General features: G+C 59.7%; 2 protein-coding genes and 1 long non-coding RNA gene across 3 annotated transcripts; 1 reads left to right on the forward strand and 2 right to left on the reverse strand.

The window, feature by feature from the left end:
* Window positions 1-856: 856 nt before the first annotated feature.
* On the reverse strand, window positions 857-7,066 carry P3H4 (prolyl 3-hydroxylase family member 4 (inactive)). The gene is made up of 8 exons (XM_036069141.2): window positions 6,515-7,066; window positions 6,049-6,201; window positions 5,788-5,959; window positions 5,005-5,133; window positions 3,933-4,078; window positions 3,198-3,281; window positions 1,589-1,733; window positions 857-1,276 (listed from the first exon to the last, which is right to left on the reverse strand). Exons 1-8 carry the CDS (start codon window positions 6,995-6,997, stop codon window positions 1,254-1,256), a joined length of 1,335 nt encoding a protein of 444 aa, XP_035925034.2. The 5' UTR covers window positions 6,998-7,066; the 3' UTR covers window positions 857-1,253.
* A 982-nt stretch (window positions 7,067-8,048) lies between these two features.
* FKBP10 (FKBP prolyl isomerase 10) lies at window positions 8,049-16,360 on the forward strand. The gene is made up of 10 exons (XM_036069131.2): window positions 8,049-8,381; window positions 11,367-11,512; window positions 11,951-12,140; window positions 12,257-12,402; window positions 12,778-12,967; window positions 13,140-13,285; window positions 13,904-14,096; window positions 14,518-14,660; window positions 14,856-15,019; window positions 15,310-16,360. The coding sequence occupies exons 1-10, from the start codon at window positions 8,137-8,139 to the stop codon at window positions 15,493-15,495; spliced, it is 1,749 nt and encodes a 582-aa protein (XP_035925024.1). The 5' UTR covers window positions 8,049-8,136; the 3' UTR covers window positions 15,496-16,360.
* LOC144380857 (uncharacterized) lies at window positions 12,503-13,909 on the reverse strand. Its single transcript, XR_013445084.1, has 2 exons — window positions 13,777-13,909; window positions 12,503-12,980 (listed from the first exon to the last, which is right to left on the reverse strand). It is a non-coding gene; the product is annotated as an uncharacterized LOC144380857 (long non-coding RNA).
* Window positions 16,361-16,731: the final 371 nt, after the last annotated feature.

Here is a 16,731-nt window from a genome sequence, read left to right on the forward strand (position 1 = left end):
CACAGAGAGGGGGAGGGCCCAGGCCAGGTCACCTGGCACGTCTGTGGGGAGGGCAGGGGTGCGGGCTTCCCAGCATCCGCTCCACCCTCGGATAGGAAGAGAAGCCTCCTACACCACCCTGCCCCCTGGGAGGCCTGAAACCTGGGGAGTCGGGCAGAACTGTTACCTGCCTTTCGTCCTGGCCCAGGGTCCCTCTCCAGAGACGCCCCTTCCCCCCTTCTCCCCCCCGTGGAACACGGGGGAGGACACGGGTGCATCACGGCACTGAACAGTAGCCACCTGGCATTCCCCTCACCTCTGCACCTCCAGACTCTCTGCCCCCTAGAGCTGATGGAAGACTGGGCAGGAGGATCTGGCAGTCCCACTGCCACCACGAGGTCTCATGTTATCAAACTGTATGCCTAGGGCCCCTCTGGCTGCTGAGATGGAGCCCCAACCTCTGCTGAAGAATGGGAGAAGGGGCAGAGAGCAGGGCAGGGAATGCTTGCTCAGCCCCTCGAGAACCTGGCTCAGGAAATGCCTAGAAAGTAACAACCGGAAATATCCTTAGCCCCCTCCGCATGCTCACCACACTCCCCGAGGGAAGCAATGCTGAACCAGGAAAATATAGGACATCCCATCTTAGAAATCTGAAACCGCCTTCCAGCGGCTGCAGAAGGAACTGCGTGCTCACGCCCCCTGGCGGGCGGATCTGCAATTGCACACTGCTCTCAAAAAAACCCGCCCAGGTCCCCGGAGGCCAAACTGTGCCCCCTTGCCCACCCCATATTTACACAGGAGGGGAGATGGACGCGGAGGGAGGGAACGACCCGCACCCTCAGCCCAGGGGAGACCGGACCCCAGGTACTGCAATTCATTCGACAAGAAACATTTATTGAGCACCCACTGCCAGTGAGCCAGGAACCACTGGACTCTCGAGTGCTCTTCATAACATCAGCGGCCCCTCTGCTGTCTCTGAAATCCAGGCTGAGACCCAGCTTGGAGGAGCAGGAACCTTCCCTCCAGGAGACTGCCCAGCTGAGGAGAGCACCGGGGAGGAGGATGGGCCATCAGCAGCTGGAGCACCACCATCCTGTGGCCCAGAGACCCTGAGACCTGGGGAGCAGCACTCACAGGTGGGATGGGATGGGGCCTGGTCAGCTATGTCCGTTGTACATTTTTAATAAATAGTTCTTGCTGCTGCACAGGCTGGTGAGGGCGGTACCACTGGGCTCAGGCTTCCCCAGCTCTTGAGGGGTGCAAGGGTGGCCCTCTCATGCTGGTTCAGGCTCCAGCTCTGGAAGGGAAAGGAGGGAGCCCCGGGTTAGCCCCGCACCCGCTCCCAACAAGCATCTGGGCGCTGTTCTGGGGGCATAGGGGCAGGCAGGAAGGAGGCTCCCTGGGGCAGGTCTCAGCGGGGTCCCAGCTCCAGAGAGGATGCCACCCCCTCACATACAAGGTGGGACAGGGTTGGCTAACAGGCTAGAAGCCCCCAGAGGAGAGGTCCCCACACCCCAACTACCTCTGCCGTGCAGTACAAGGATCCTTCTGTGGCCAACCTCCACCCCAGGTGGCAGCCCCGCCCTCCGCCAGCACTGGAGTCACTGACCGGCCTCTGCCTCGTCACCCTTGGCATCCGGCTCCTGCCACCAGTCAGCATAGATGCCCTCCTCGTAGTCCCCCTCCCCCTCGAACTCGGTGTCGGAGGGCGGGTCCTTGGGCTCCACGGGAGGCACTGCCTCTTCAAGCTCCATCTAGAGCAGCCCCAGGGTGGGGAGGGAAATGAGGTCACAGCACGTGCAAACCCAGACGGGCTCCCTTCCTGGATGAGCCCCCCATCCCATCTCAGCCCCCAAAGCCCCTCCTTCCCCAGTCTCAAGATCCCACCAGACACTGATGTGAGGGTTTCTCCCACAAGGTCCCACCCCAAACTGCCGCTCCGAGGGCCGATGCTTCCCCAGCAGAGAGTGAATGTCAGCTAAGCGTTCCCTCGCCAAGGCCCTCCTTTAAAGTATGAATTCCATAGCGAATGCTGCTAGTCCACGTAGTGTGTGCTCATGCAGTTTCCTGGCCAGGAACATGATTACCTCCCCCCCCACCACCCCGTGCCTGGGTAATGCCTGGACCGCTCTTTTTGACCTCACCAACGCCAGGCGTCAGCTCCAGGATGCGACCCTGGCCGATGAGCCCGGTTGGACCTGGAGCCCTCCTCTGCTGGCCCGGGCTGACCTCTCCTGAGCACGTGCCTTCCCCACTAGACTGTGAGCTGCTTGGAAAAAGGACTCTGCCTTTCATCAACTTGCCCCAGGCCCCCACAGTGTCTGGCAAACAGCAGGCCATGAATAACAGTAATCAAAACGGCACCATTCACTGAGCATCTGTACTAAGTGCTTTCCATACTCGATCTCATTTCATTGCCACCACAATGGTGTGACGTGGGCATCATCCTCCGAATTCGAGATGCAGGAACGGAAGTTCGAGAGCTACCTAAGACTTGCCTGGAGGCTGCCCACCCGGTAAGTGGCGAGGCCAAGTCAGGCTGTTGCCAAAGCCAGGGTGCAAATGGTGTACCCCTGCCCCCGTATGTGACAAGTAGGGGCATGGGTGAGTGAACGAAGGGGGTAATGAATAAATCAGCACTGAGCACAACACCTCACTGAAATTCAGACTCTCAAACCCTCATTCAGAATCAAGGTACCACACTGTAGTCCTTCCTTCCTGGCATCCTGCGTTCATTCATTCGCTGGTTCATTCAAACTCCGTTTCCCCACACCAGCTCTGTGGCAGGTGCTGTGGGAAAGCTGGGAATAACCTGGTCCCCCGTCCCAGAGCACAACCCTCTGGGAGACTGGACAGAGAAGGGGGCTGGGGGAGTGGAGAGGGACCAGGGCTGCAAATCACTCCAGGTCCGGGGAGGCAGAGGGTCAGAACTGGCACTGCAAGCCAGAAGACAGAGCCAGGGCATGCAGGGAGGGCTTCCTGGAGGAGCTGCCCCTTGAGCTGGGCTGGGGAGTTATTGGGCAAGACACGTAGAGAAGGGGAGCACAAGAACACTGAGCGGGGAGAGAAGGGCAGGTATCAATGAGGGACAGTGAATCTCTCCTGCTTCACAGCAGTTGAGTGCCAGGAGGTGGGGCCGAGCTTTGGCACAGTGGCCCGCCGGAAGAAGATCAGAGGTCTCCATCATGGCCCAGCCTAGAGAGCAGGGGTTCGCTTACCTCATCATCTGACTGCAGGTACATATGTGCAAACTCCAGCAGCTCCCGAAGCTCAGTGGTCTGGTTGTGGTAGAGCATGGCCTCCTGAGAGGAGGGGAGGAACGTGGGGTAAGCCAGACCCTGCTGCCAGGTGGGCGAGGATCCACATTGTTAGGATCTGGGTCCTCCCACCCTTTTTCAGCTCAAAGAGCAGGGAACAGGTATCAGGTCACACGCTGGTGGAAAAAAATCACAGCTGCTTGGAGTGCCTGGGTTAAGGAGGATTCTGAGGGCTCTATTAGAAAGAGTTCCCTAATCCATTAGCAATGTCTGCCACACATAAGGAAATCGAGGGTGGCACCATGTGCCCCATGACTGCCAGTCTTGCCCTAGATTCCCAGGGGTTCCTTAGTTGGTCCAAGCTAGGGGGTCCCTGGGGAAGAAGGGCAAAGGCCAGCGGTGAGAGTGACCAGGGTGGGGCAGGGAGCAGGCGGGGATGGACAGGTGTTTTGGGCCTCCCACAGCCCGGGCTCTGTGCTGTCCCAGGAGGTGGTACCACTCCCATTTTGCAGGTGAGACCACATATTCAGAAAGGGTCAGTAATGTTCCCAGGCCCATTCAGCTGGTGGGGCTGGCTTTGAACCCAGGACTCCAACCACAACCCACAGTCTTTCTTTTCCCTTCGCATCCTGCCTTCCAAAGAAGCCAGGATTTTTTTTTTATTAAACCGAGAGTGACTCCAAAGGCAGTGCCCACCTCCCGGGGCTGGAAGTCCTCCTCCTCCAGGCCCCAGCGAGCCCGGTGGAAGCGGTAGTACACCAGGTTCTGCTGCATGACGCTGTCCCCGGGGTCGAAGAGCATGTAGCTGGCGGCGCTGTGGGCGGCCTGGCGCACGTCGTTCACTGCGGGCAGGACAGGAGTGAGAACTAGTCCTGGTGCCTCCCCACCTTCAGGGACAATGTCTTCCTAGCCCATCCCTATTTCCCAACTCAGTCCAGTGCTCCCGGCTCCCCAGCTGCCTCTCAGAAGATCTTTTGGCCACCTCACCGCACCCAAATAATAATGCAAGCTAGAATGTACTGGGAACTTGCCATGTGCCAGGCCCATGTAATTCATTTAAGCCTCACCATTATTATCATCCCCATTTTATAGACAAGAGACCCAAGGCACCGAGAGGTTAGGTAGATTTCTCAAGCTGACACAGCTGGAGAATAATGGCACTGGGGAATGAGAGCCCAGCAGCCTGGCCCTCAACCGCTCTGCCAACTGGACCCATGAAGGGTCTCCTGGCCCCTTGGTCCTCAGCTCCTCCACTCCGACTCCAGCCTCCATACGAATCTTGGCATCTTAGCATTGCAGGAACACTGGAGATCATCCATCCCAGCCCCAGCTGATGCTCAGGGTCTCCCCCAGACAAGAAGAGCCATAAGTCCTGGTGCTACTTATCATTAGCCATGTGACTAATGGCCGCATTGCGCTATATGAGCCTCAGTTTCTCATCTGAAAAATGGGTCCAGTCATGTCAGCTGCCCGGGGGGGGGGGGCTGGTGAAAGCATCAAGTGAGATAAACAGACGTGGCGGGGGTGTGTAAACTGTGAAGTGCTGTGCAGTTGTTGGCTACCCAGTCATTTACCCAAGAGATCCCTGAATTCTCCTAAGCCTGCTCTCTGTTCCTTCCCACCCTCTCACCTGCCCGCCACCCCCAGCCTTCCCTCCCGTCACCCAGGGTCCTCACTTCCGAGGAACGGCTCGCCAAGACTCTGACACTCCCAGTGCAGTGCTCTCTCTCCCCCCTGCCCCCCATCCCAAGCCCCCTAGGAGGCTCACACTTGTAGTAGGCAAACTGCAGGTAGTGATACATGGTAGCCACGAACTTCTCCACGAAATAGCCACCCACGTTGGGGGTCAAGTTGGCCTCACAGTCCACCTTGCACTGCAGGGACTCTGCAAAGAGATCTAGGGGGTGGGAGGCAGTGGTGAGGAGCTGGTGCCCAGCCAGCCTGTGCGATCACAGGAGGTAATGCTGGTGAAGACGTCGCTCAGCATACTAAGGGCAGTGCTAAGGACGACCGGGCCGGGGCGGCCTGGGCGGACTTATCACCCCCTCGATTCAACCCCCACCCCAAAACCCGAGGGAGCCGGGGCATTCTGAGGCAGATGAGGTTTGGAGGTGGGACTGAAGCCTAGATAGAGAAGCTCAGGACAGTCCTCTGTGCGCCCCCTGCTGAGGGACCGCACAGTTAGGGATCCCCAGACTAGGTGTGATTTCTGGCCACAAACTGCCTTCTGCACACACCACCTTGGCACCTTTGCCCTCTGCCTGGAAGGCCTGTGAACCCAATGTCCCCAGACCCTTTGGGCATGTCACCACCTCTCTGTACCCTTGCCCACACCTTGGCCAGTCAGCACCGTGGCCTGTCCCTCTCAGAGGACTGAAGGCTCCCGGAGCGGGTTAACACCTTACTCCGGTCCACCTCCCAAGAACTTCCTCCATGCTTCATCAAAGTGTACGGGAGGCATACTTGTGTTAAGGGGCCTTAGGCGTTCTGGGAAGCAGCGCCCTGTGGGTGAGAGGGACGTCCACATGGGTCTGCAGGGCCCAGGGAATACCTGCTATAGCCGGGTAGAAGTCCTTGAAGTCCACCTGCTCGTGGGCCCCCTCGCAGCCGGCCAGACACCGGGCAAAGACGGCCAGGTACTCGGCCAGGGCCCGCTCCATGTCCTCCGTGCTGCTGCGGAAGTCCCCGCTGTTGTAGAGCTTCACAGCCCTGAGGAACACGGCCTGGAGGGGAGCAGGTAGGGGTCAGGGAGACGCCCCAACAGCTCCCCTCCTCTACAAGCCTCAGGGCCAGCCCTACCCCTCCACCCCACCTCGTAGGGCTGCGCCTCCAAGTCTGTGAGCGGCTCGTCGGCGGCGTCTAGCAGCCCCCGGTAGTAGCTGAGATACTTGGCGGTTAGCTCGTGCTTCGGGTTCCTCTGGAGGAAGGTGTAGGCCGCGGCTGCCGCCTTCTCCAGCCGGTTAGCCTGTGCGGCGGGGACAGAGGGGTCGGAAGGGCCAGAGCCTGCAGCCCGGGGCGCACGCGCGGGCTGGGCTGTCCCGGGTTGTGCGAGCGACTCTGCTCCCGACCCGACGGAACCCGACGCCGGCTCCGAACCACGCGCCCCAGCCGGGCCCCGGGGGGGAGGCAGGGCAGGGGCGCCGGGGGTGAGAGGCACCCCGGCTGGGGGCGGGGGGGGGCATGGTTGGTGGGGGAGGCGAGGCGAGGGAGGCTCTGGGACTTGGGGCGCGGCGGGGCTGGGGGGGCGCGGCGGGACGAGGGGCGCGGCGGGGGCCCACCTTGAACAGCGCGTAGTGCAGGTACTGGTAGGGCAGGCGGCTCTGGAAGTCGCGCAGCAGCTGCCGCGGCGGGTAGGGCACCTGGAAGGCGGGCAGCGTCCGCTTGCAGCGCCGCAGGCAGGCGGCGCGTTCCAGGACGTGACCGAAGAGCTGCAGCTCGCGGGCCCACTCGTCGCCGCCGCGGCCGCCGTCGGGACCGAGCGCGGGCGCCGAGGGCGAGGCCGCGGGCGGCGCGGGGCCGCTGCAGTTGGCGTGGCAGAAGGCCTCGCTGTCCCGCAGCAGCCGGTGCAGCCGCAGCGCCGCCTCGAGGTAGCGCGCGCTCTCGCGCCAGCTCTCCCCCTCGTACTGCTCGAGCGCGTGCCCGTAGGCCGCGGCCAGGGGCATCAGGTCCTCGGGCGGGAAGCCCCGGAAGCTGTACTTTTCGTACTGCGCCGCGGCGCTGCCCAGCAGCAGCCACAGCAGCCCCCACGCCGCCCGCCCCATGGCCGCGCCGCGCGGGCCGGCTCTCCCGGGCGGAGCAGGCGTCAGGGCCGGCCGGGCGGCGGGAGCCGGGGCCGGGCGGGCGCGCCCGCTGGGTCTTAGCGCCGGGCACCGGGGGGGCGGGGAGCAGGAAAGCGGGGTCGCGGTCTGGGTCAGCTCCCCCGAGGGGCAGAGGGTCCAGTGGTGTCCTGAGTCCCCTACGTTGGCCGACCTCCTGCTCTTGGGGGTCTTCCGCTTGACAGATGGTAAGTGGGTGGAGGAACGCTTCCCGCAGGGATGGGAGCCCGCAAAGCCCCACCCCACACAAGGACAGTCCCCCACTTTAAGATCAAGAAACTGAGGGAGCGCCGCCTCCTCCACTCTGCCTAAACCCTGGCACCCGGTCTTCTTTCCATTACAGGGTCCCTTCTGCTTCTTCTCCGCCCCTAGCCCCGATGAAGTCACTCCTAGTGTCCCCTCCCCGCTCCCCCCCCACCCCGGTCCGCTACGGGGAGGCGCACACCTGGCTTCACCCCGCACACAGCACCCTCGCCGCCGCCCACCCACCTCCACCCCCGCGCGGGAGAGGCTTGGCGGTCGGGTTTTTTCGAGCCGCCGCAGCTCGTCCCTGGAGAGGCCATCCCTGGGACAGTGGGGGGGGGTGGGGCGGGGGGAATACCAAGATTCTGGAGCCCCACCAGCCACCTGGAGAGGCCTCGATTTGGGGGGTGCCAGCGAAAGAAGCAAGGGATGCTTCAGCCCGGCTTTAGGACCCGGGGGCTCCGGAAAAAAGACTCTGAACTTTTTTTTAAATGGGAGTCAGCTCCGACTTCTCGGCTTTCCCGAACCTCCCTCCCTGGCCGGGCCCCTGGACGCCGAGCCCCGGGGGAGCGGGAGGGGGGAAGCTGCAGTTCTTTGTGGTGCATTCCTGTGACTCCAACGCTCAGCCTCGCCCCCTCCTCCTATTCCACCCTCCGTCTCCCGCCCCCCGCCCCGCGCCAGCTCAGTCTCCCCTGCCCCCATTCCACGTGGACCCGCCAGGGCGGGGGTGGGGACGGAGGACAGGAAGGGGGGGAGCCTGCTCCGGGAGGAGGGGGGAAGAAGGTTGGCGGCGGCGACTCCCTCGCTCGCCCTCACTGCCGGCCGTCCCAGCTCCAGGCACCATGTTCCGCGCGGTGTCCCCGAGCCACACCTTCCTCGGGCTCCCCCTGCTGCAGTTGCTGCTGCTGCTGGTGCAGGCCGTGGGGAGGGGGCTGGGTCGTGCCAGTCCGGCCGGGGGCCCCCTGGAAGATGTAGTCATCGAGAGGTACCACATCCCCAGGACCTGTCCCCGGGAAGTGCAGATGGGGGATTTTGTGCGCTACCACTACAACGGCACTTTCGAGGATGGCAAGAAGTTTGACTCGAGGTAATGGGTTGGGTGCCCCCAGACTCGCCACTCCCCTTGGGGCCAGGCTCTCTTAATCCTGGGGATCCCTTGTAGCCCCTTAGGCTGTGTCTGTATCCCCTACTCCATGGTCTTCTAACCCCTAACACAGCACCTTGGGGATGGGGACTCCCAGACATCCATCTTCCCAAAGACATCCTTGCCCTGGATTTCAAACCCCCACCTCTCAAAGGACCCCAGTTTCTTTTACAGCAAGCTCCCCATTTTCCCCAAAGTGTTTGATGATCAAGGTGAACTGCTCTCTTTACTTACGGGTGCTTTACTTAAAGGCCTGGCAGGGAGGAGGTTCTGGTCCCCAGTGCTGGGGGGAAGGGCATGGCCCCTGCTGCATGTGAATCCTCCAGGGGTCTCAGTCTGGGACCCCCACCCTTTCTACCCAGGCTGAATCCCTTCTGGTTCCAGCCCCAGGGTCTAGTGCCTTTGTAACCAGAGAACAGGCAGTAGAACCTTTTTGGAGGCGGTGGGGATTAGGATAAGCTAGCATAGTAAAGCCGAGGGAGCATTGTAATAAGACAGCAGGATGGATCCAGGAGTGTAGGGCATAGCTCTGTGTAGGGATCCTATCTGTCTACGTGTCATATGGCCGGGCATTGACCCCCTGGGCTCCTCGGAGGGTTCTCTTACCTCTCTCTCCGGGTCTCCCTGCACCCCCACCTTCCTCCATCTTAGCTCTACCAGGCCAGGGCTGTCGCCCATCTTGCCAGCCTTGGGGTTTGAGAGATGGGTTTCTGGTCTGATCAGGCCTTTGGTCTGCTCTGGCAAGTCACTTTTGTTGGTGGAGGCAGGGCAGGGCTGCAGAGCAACCCTGGTTCAACCTCAGGTCCCAGTCACATACCATATCCCAAGAAGTCAGTCCCTCTTAGACCCCTTCCCAAAACACACAACTCAGCCCACGGGAAATTAGTGGCCTTGGCTTTGGAAGGCAGGCAGTATGTTGGGTAAGAACATGAACTCCAGAGTCCAAGACACTGGGTTCCAATCCAGCCTGTGACCATGGACAAGGAATTTTGCCACTTTAAGCTTCATGTTCCTAATCTGAAAAATGGAGGTTAAAAACAATCTGGAAAATTAAGTCCTCCCTTCCTAAGGCTGATAACAGGGCTCAAGTAAGATGATGAATGAAAGCGAACTTCGCGCAGTGCCTGCCAATCCAAAAGCCAGTTGAGGGCCTATTAGCCTTGACTGTGGGGAGGACTGGGTGCTCTGTGTTGTGGGTTTTTTTTTTTTTTTTAAGATTTTATTTATTTGTTTGACACAGAGAGAGAGACAGCAAGAGAGGGAACACAAGCAGGGGGAGAGGGAGAGGGAGAAGAAGGCTTCCCGCCAAGCAGGGAGCCCGATGCGGGGCTCGATTCCAGGACCCCGGGATCATGACCTGAGCCGAAGGCAGATGCTTAACGACTGAGCCACCCAGGCGCCCCTGGGTGCTCTGTTTTTAACTGGTAGAAATTTTGTGCAGGCTTGGGCCCTCACAACAGCACTGTAAAGGAAGCAGCTCAGTGGGCAGAATGAGGTATGGCCTGTGGCCAGGAGTACAGCCCAAGTCAGGGAGGGGTGGGGAGCAGGGGATGACTTCCTTGGTGCGACTCTGGGAGCCTAGCTGGCCCCAGTTCATGCAGTGCTGAGCTTGGAAAACTTTCCTAACCCATGGTTCTTAACCCCTTTGATCAAAATAAAAATCTCGGGGCACCTGGCTGGCTCAGTTGGAAGAGCATACAACTCTTGATCTTGGGGTCATGAGTTCAAACCCCACATTGGAGGTAGAGATTACTCAAAAAAAATAAATAAACTTAAAAAAAAATAAAGTGATTTAAAAATTTTTTTAAAATAAAAATCTCCAGGGTCACCTGGGTGGTTCAGTCGGTTAAGTGCCTGCCTTCAGCTCAGGTCATGATCCCAGGGTCCTGGGATTGAGTGAGCTCAGTGAGGATCCTGCTTCTTCTCCCTCTGCCTGCCACTCAGCTTGCTTGTGCTCTCTCTCTCTCTCTGTCAAATAAATAAGTGGAATCTTAAAAATAAATAAGTAAAAAAATAAAATAAAAAAATAAAAATCTCCCATCCTCCCTTAACTTCTGAAAACTGAAAACTGTAAGTAAAAGCAAATAAAAGTCAAGAGGTACAAACTTCCAATTATAAAATAAATCAATCACGGGAAAGCATGGGGAGCACAGATGACAGTACTGAATTAACTTTGTGTGGTGACAGATGCTGACTAGATTTATTATTCCGATCTTCTTGTAATGTATGTGAATGTCGAATCACGAGGTTGTACACCTGAAACTAATATCATCTTGTACGTCAATTATACTTCAATAAAAAAAATAAAAGTAAAAAAACAAATAAAGGCCACAGCAATTTTAAAACAGGCCTTTCCAAAATTGGAAACCAATCCCTATTCTCAGGGAGCCCTGCTGCCCCCTCCTTTCCTGGGAAATCGATGGTGTGGCGGCCCAAACACAGAGGTCAGTTGACCACGTGTTAGCCGTGTGACCTTGGGCAAGTCAGCTAGTCTCTTGTCCCAATCGTTGTCATGAGAAAAATGAAAACCCTAACGCCCACTTCACAGAACACAATAAGGTGGCGCATGTACAAGGCCGAGGATTTCATCTGGCCCGTCGTACAAGCTCAGTGGTCCTCGGCCCCTTGGTGCCATACTTCGCCCTCCACAGCCGCTCGCAGATCTTAGTAGGACACAGCCCTGCGCAGACCCCCGTCCCCCTGCACCCCCCCACCCCGGTCCCAGGCAAATAAAAGCCCGTGGCCTCCCTCGGGGGCTTCCCTGTGTAACAGCCCCTCCTCTTGAGTGGGGAGGGAGGCTCGAAGAGGAGACAGGAGCATGTAGATGCACACCTGTGTAGCGGGAGGGGGACTGAGTGTGTGCGTGCCCCTGTGCGTGTATGTGGCCCCCAGAGGCCACGTGGCCCATCTGTTTCCTCCCTCCTGCAGCTATGACCGAAGCACCTTAGTGGCCATCGTGGTGGGCGTGGGGCGCCTCATCACCGGCATGGACCGGGGCCTCATGGGCATGTGTGTCAACGAGCGGCGACGCCTCATCGTGCCCCCCCACCTGGGCTATGGCAGCATCGGTGTGGGTGAGAAGGGGTGGGGCCCAAGCATGGGGATGGAGGAGACCAGGAAGCAGAATCAAGGGCCCCAGGTCCAAAAACCTGAAGCTCAGAGTGGGAGAGTGACTTGCCCAAGGTCACACTGCACATGCAGCGTGAGTCGGGGCAGGTCTGGGACTAGAGTTTCGGTCTCCTGCCCCTGGAGTGGGAGGAAAGGAAATGACAGGGCCCTGGGTAGAATCAAAGCTTGACTGGGGAGAAGGGGACCTAGGGGCGGTGGAGCGGGTGGCCGAGCAGGACGTTCAAATGTCCATTCAACCCGCCACGCTGGGGCTGCAGCAAACACAGCACCAGCTTTGATACCAGGTAAGGCTAGAGGGAGTCCCGGGGCCCCGGGGACTGTGGTGCGCTGAGGGGTCCTGGAGGCTGCACCAAACATGAGCTGGGGCTGCCGGACTCTCACAGCGGGGCTCATTCCCCCGGATGCCACCCTCTACTTCGATGTGGTCCTGCTGGATGTATGGAACAAGGCAGACACCGTGCAGGTGAGCACCTTGCTGCACCCAGCCCACTGCCCCCGCACCGTCCAGGACAGCGACTTTGTCCGCTACCACTACAACGGCACACTGCTGGATGGCACCGCCTTTGACACCAGGTAAGGGCTGGAGGGAGTCCTGGGGCCCTGGGGGCCGTGGTATGATGGGGAGGGTGTCCGGGGCCCTTCCTGCCTCTCTCATCTCTGCAACATCACCTCTACCTCATTCTCTGCAGCTACAGTAGGGGTGGCACTTATGACACCTACGTCGGCTCGGGCTGGCTGATCAAGGGCATGGATCAGGGGCTGCTGGGCATGTGTCCTGGAGAGAGGAGGAAGATCATCATCCCGCCATTCCTGGCCTATGGCGAGAAAGGCTATGGTGAGGGCAGACAGGGACTCGGAGATTCCCCAGAAGAGGGCTGCCACATACAGTTGTTCAGGTTGTGTACTGTACAAGGGCACTCAGCCAAGGAGGCAAATCAGAGATGAACTCTATCTTGGTGATGATCTCACTAAGAAAGGGTGCTTTATTCTGATTCACACACGCATTCAGTATGGGCTGGTGATGGCCTTGGGGAAGATCCGGCTCACACCTCACAGGGGGAGCAAGAAACAGGGCTGCTGAGGGTAGGGAAGGGTCTCTGGAGAGCAGAATTAGCACCTTTTTGCAGGGTGCTCACATGGGCCTTCCTGAGTGGAGGAGGAGCCCTGCTTTGCTCTCCACTTGTATGGTTCAAGCCTATCCCTTCCCCAGGGACTGTGATCCCCCCGCAGGCCTCCCTGGTCTTCCACGTGCTGCTGATTGACGTCCACAACCCCAAGGACACTGTCCAGCTGGAGACGCTGGAGCTACCTCCTGGCTGCGTCCGGAGAGCCGTGGCTGGAGACTTCATGCGTTACCACTACAACGGCTCGCTGATGGACGGCACCCTCTTTGATTCCAGGTCCAGGGGGCTCCTGAGGAGGGAAGGTGGGGGCTGGGAGGAAGGTGGAAGAGGCTGAGGCAGGATCTGGGGTGGCCCCCCGGCAGGAACCGGGGATGGTTGGCTCTGAGCTGCCAGGAAGGGCCAGGGACCCCTTTGACCCCTTGCTGGCCCTCCCTGCCTTGTCTTACAGCTACTCCCGCAACCACACCTACAACACCTATGTGGGGCAGGGTTACATCATCCCCGGGATGGACCAGGGGCTGCAGGGCGCCTGCATGGGGGAGCGCCGGAGGATCACCATCCCCCCGCACCTGGCCTACGGGGAGAACGGGACTGGTAGGCGTGTCCCCTGTGCTCCCACTCACCTCCTCAGCTCCTCTGCACACTGTTCACCGACCTCTCCACCGCAGGGCCATCCCAGCACCTGTTCTGCCCCTCTCATCACAAAAACCATCACCCACCCACCTCCTGCCACACAGACTCCGTCCTTGCCTCCAGGGGCAGCCCCCCCCCCAACTTCTCCCTTCCATACTGGAGAAGGGCAACCGACTCCTGAGTTTGGGGAAGGGGGGTGGTCATGGAAGAACAGAAACAGCATAGCCCTAGGAAGCAAAGAGACCTGGACTTGAGCCCCAGCTTTGCTGGAAGCCTCAGTGTCCTCACCTGTAAAATGGGACTAATCCCATTGACCAGCAGGGTAAGTTGCTGGGAGGTTGCAAGATGATGTGTATAAAGGGCTTTCTAACTGGCCTGGCCCTTCCCTCCCCTGCCCCTCACCCCCCCCCCCCCCCCCCCCCCCCACTGCACGAGGTATTAGAAGAACTGACCCTGGGGACAAATACCCTGTCCCATCCTGGTTTGAAAACATAGGGCGCGGGAGTCTAGGGGCCTCTGTGGAGGCCTGAGCAGCCCCTCCTGGATTCCAAGCCGATCCACTCCCCGTTCTGGCCCCAGGAGACAAGATCCCTGGCTCCGCTGTGCTGATCTTCGACGTCCATGTCATTGACTTCCACAACCCTGGGGATCCGGTGGAAATCAAGATTCTGTCCCCGCCCCCGGAGACCTGCAATGAGACGGCCAAACCCGGGGACTTCGTTCGCTACCACTACAACTGCTCCCTGCTGGATGGCACCAAGCTCTTCTCCTCGTGGGTCCGGGGCTGGGCCGGGGCTGGGCAGGTGGGTGGGCCCAGGTGCGGGGAGTCCTCCTGAGAGCCCCCCGACGGGTGCTTTGTCCATAAGTTCCCATCCAGCGAGCGTGGGGGAGCACGAGGAGCTGAGGTTCTTGACTTGCGGGCACAGGGAAAGTGAAGCCAGCGTCTTGGGGAACTGCGGGCTCCGTTTGTGGAGGGGACACCAAAGCAGGGGCAGTGGCACCATGAGGAGGGTGTGCTGTCTCTGAATTGTTGGGCCCGGCCCTCGGCTGTGTGGGGTGGGCCCCAGGAGGAGTGACTGGGAAACTGGGCCTGCGGGGGCGGCGGGGGTGGGGGGACAATGGGATTCCAGCTGGCCTGGGACAAGGATGGGCGCTGACCTGGGAATCTGCTCTCCCCCCCCCCCCGCCCCCAGCCACGACTATGGCGACCCCCAGGAGGCTACTCTGGGGGCCAACAAGGTGATCGAAGGCCTAGACACGGGCCTGCAGGGCATGTGCGTGGGAGAGAGGCGGCAGCTCGTGGTGCCCCCGCACCTGGCCCACGGAGAGAGCGGAGGTGAGGGGCCGACTGGCCTTGGTGGCTGGCGAGAGGGGTGTGGGAAGCCTTCCCAAGGGTTCTGCAAACATCCCATGTGCCCAACACGGGAAACGGAGGCCTCTGGGCTGGGGAGCACCCAGGGCAGGCTGCGAGTCGGGCCAGACCTGGGCCCGATGGCGAGGCCTTCCTTCTCTTCTCCCTCCCCGCCTGCAGCCCGGGGTGTCCCTGGTAGTGCGGTGCTCCTGTTTGCGGTGGAGCTCGTGTCCCGGGAAGAGGGGCTGCCCACAGGCTACCTGTTTGTGTGGCACGAGGACCCTCCTGCCAACCTGTTTGAAGGCCTGGACCTCAACAAGGATGGCGAGGTCCCCCTGGAGGAGGTGGGTGAAGAGTTGGGTCCTTCTAAGAACCGGTCCCCCACTGTCACCCCCAATAGGAGCCACCATGCGTGGTGGCATCGAGCAACGCAGTCCTTCTGCCGTTCCGTCTGCACCTCTTTCTGCCCCTGTGCTGGATCCCTGTGCCTTAGGTCCCTTGTCCCTGCCTCTTCCTCATGCAACCCACTCCCCCCCTACTGCTGGCTCGCCACCTGGGGCCCTTCCCCAGGCCACCCACAGCTGCTCAGGTGAGACCCTCACTCCCCTCTCCCCTGGGCTCTCTCGGCTCCTAGTTCTCCACCTTCATCAAGGCTCAAGTCAGTGAAGGCAAAGGACGCCTCATGCCTGGGCAGGACCCGGAGAAAACCATAGCAGACATGTTCCAGAACCAGGACCGCAACCAGGATGGCAAGATCACTATGGAGGAGCTCAAGCTGAAGTCAGACGAAGACCAAGAGCGGGTCCACGAGGAGCTCTGAAGGCCAGGGGCCCGGGCTCGAATGCAAAGGCCCACTTCTGGGAGGACAGTGGGCAGTGGGGCTGACCTTCCAAGAGTCACCCTCCCCTGTGCTGGCAGGATGTCGAGAAAACATCTAGAACTTGGTCAGAGGAGACAACTCTGGTCATCCCACCAGCCCCCAAGTAAAATCCACAGCACAGACCTCTATTCAGTTTTTCTCTTCTGACCCCAAACCCCTCCTTTACAAGTTTTGGAGTCACAAAGCCAAGCCGGCCATTGGCCGAGCCTCGGGGATGAACGGGGCCATTGCTGGTGCTTCACCCATACCTCCCCTCCACGTCACCAGACACTGAACAAGGCCAAGCTTGTCCTTTATTTCCCCAAACTTCCCTTTTGTCCATACTTTTCCTTGTCGTCCCCAGCCACCCCCCGCTCCAGTCCCTATTCCTGTGTCGTGGCAGCTCCCCAGGAGTGTGAACCAAAACTGACTGGACGCTCAGCCTTCCTCTCTCCGCTCTGGCTGGCTTCTGTCCCACCCCCCTCCCCTGTGTCCCCGCACCTATGCTGTCCACCCCTCACTCCGGCCAGTAGTGGCTAAAGTGACCCTGGGGTGCCGCATTCAGGGCTGGGCTTGGTGTTGCCTTTCATCCCTAAAGAAGGCTGCTTTCTCTAAGGGACAGAGAAGAGGAAGAATATGAAGGGGGCAGGGGTGAGGATAACTACTTGGGTGGGTCTTGGGGCTACGAAATCCTTGGTTCTGGGCTGAGATAAACTTGGAAGAAGGGCTCGTGGCGGGGGGAGGGGGGCAGAGCTCCACACACTCAAAAGGCTAAATTGGTGTCAGATCCCTTTCTCCTTTGTACCAAATAAAAGACTAAACCAAAGGCCTCAGGATGTGCTCTTCCTTCCGGGGGCAGGGGGAGGCCCTTAGACCCAAGGACTGGGGAAGAAAGGGGAACAAAGCAGGCGCTCAAGATACTGTGTCCCTAGGTCTCTGCCTCGTGCCCCCTGAGGCCTAATCAGGGCCCTCCCCATGGAAAGGGAGCCCCTATCTGCTGGAGGGAGGGTGGGGAGTGGGCGTCTACAGAGGGGCCTGCGGGGAGGTGTGGAGAGATGATCCCTGTCTCCTAACTATCCCAACTGAATGGAAAGATGAGGTCCCTGACCTCAAACATGACATCAGAAACTCAAGGATTAAATTAAGCTGCACAGGTCGGATTCCTCTCTTCCATGTAGACTTGTTCCAATGCTAGGC

The sequence above is a fragment of the Halichoerus grypus genome, chromosome 2 (genome assembly GCF_964656455.1).
Source record: "Halichoerus grypus chromosome 2, mHalGry1.hap1.1, whole genome shotgun sequence".
Taxonomy (NCBI): Eukaryota; Metazoa; Chordata; class Mammalia; order Carnivora; family Phocidae; genus Halichoerus; species Halichoerus grypus.

Coding starts and splice junctions, on each gene's coding strand:
- FKBP10 (XM_036069131.2), top strand. CDS start 8,137: ATGTTCCGCGCGGTGTCCCCGAGCCACACCTTCCTCGGGCTCCCCCTG. Junction 13,286..13,903: donor CTACGGGGAGAACGGGACTG/GTAGGCGTGTCC, acceptor TTCTGGCCCCAG/GAGACAAGATCCCTGGCTCC. Junction 14,661..14,855: donor GGCCCACGGAGAGAGCGGAG/GTGAGGGGCCGA, acceptor CCCCGCCTGCAG/CCCGGGGTGTCCCTGGTAGT.
- P3H4 (XM_036069141.2), bottom strand. CDS start 6,997: ATGGGGCGGGCGGCGTGGGGGCTGCTGTGGCTGCTGCTGGGCAGCGCC. Junction 5,134..5,787: donor CTTCTACCCGGCTATAGCAG/GTATTCCCTGGG, acceptor CCCACCCCCTAG/ATCTCTTTGCAGAGTCCCTG. Junction 1,277..1,588: donor GGGTGACGAGGCAGAGGCCG/GTCAGTGACTCC, acceptor TTTCCCTTCCAG/AGCTGGAGCCTGAACCAGCA.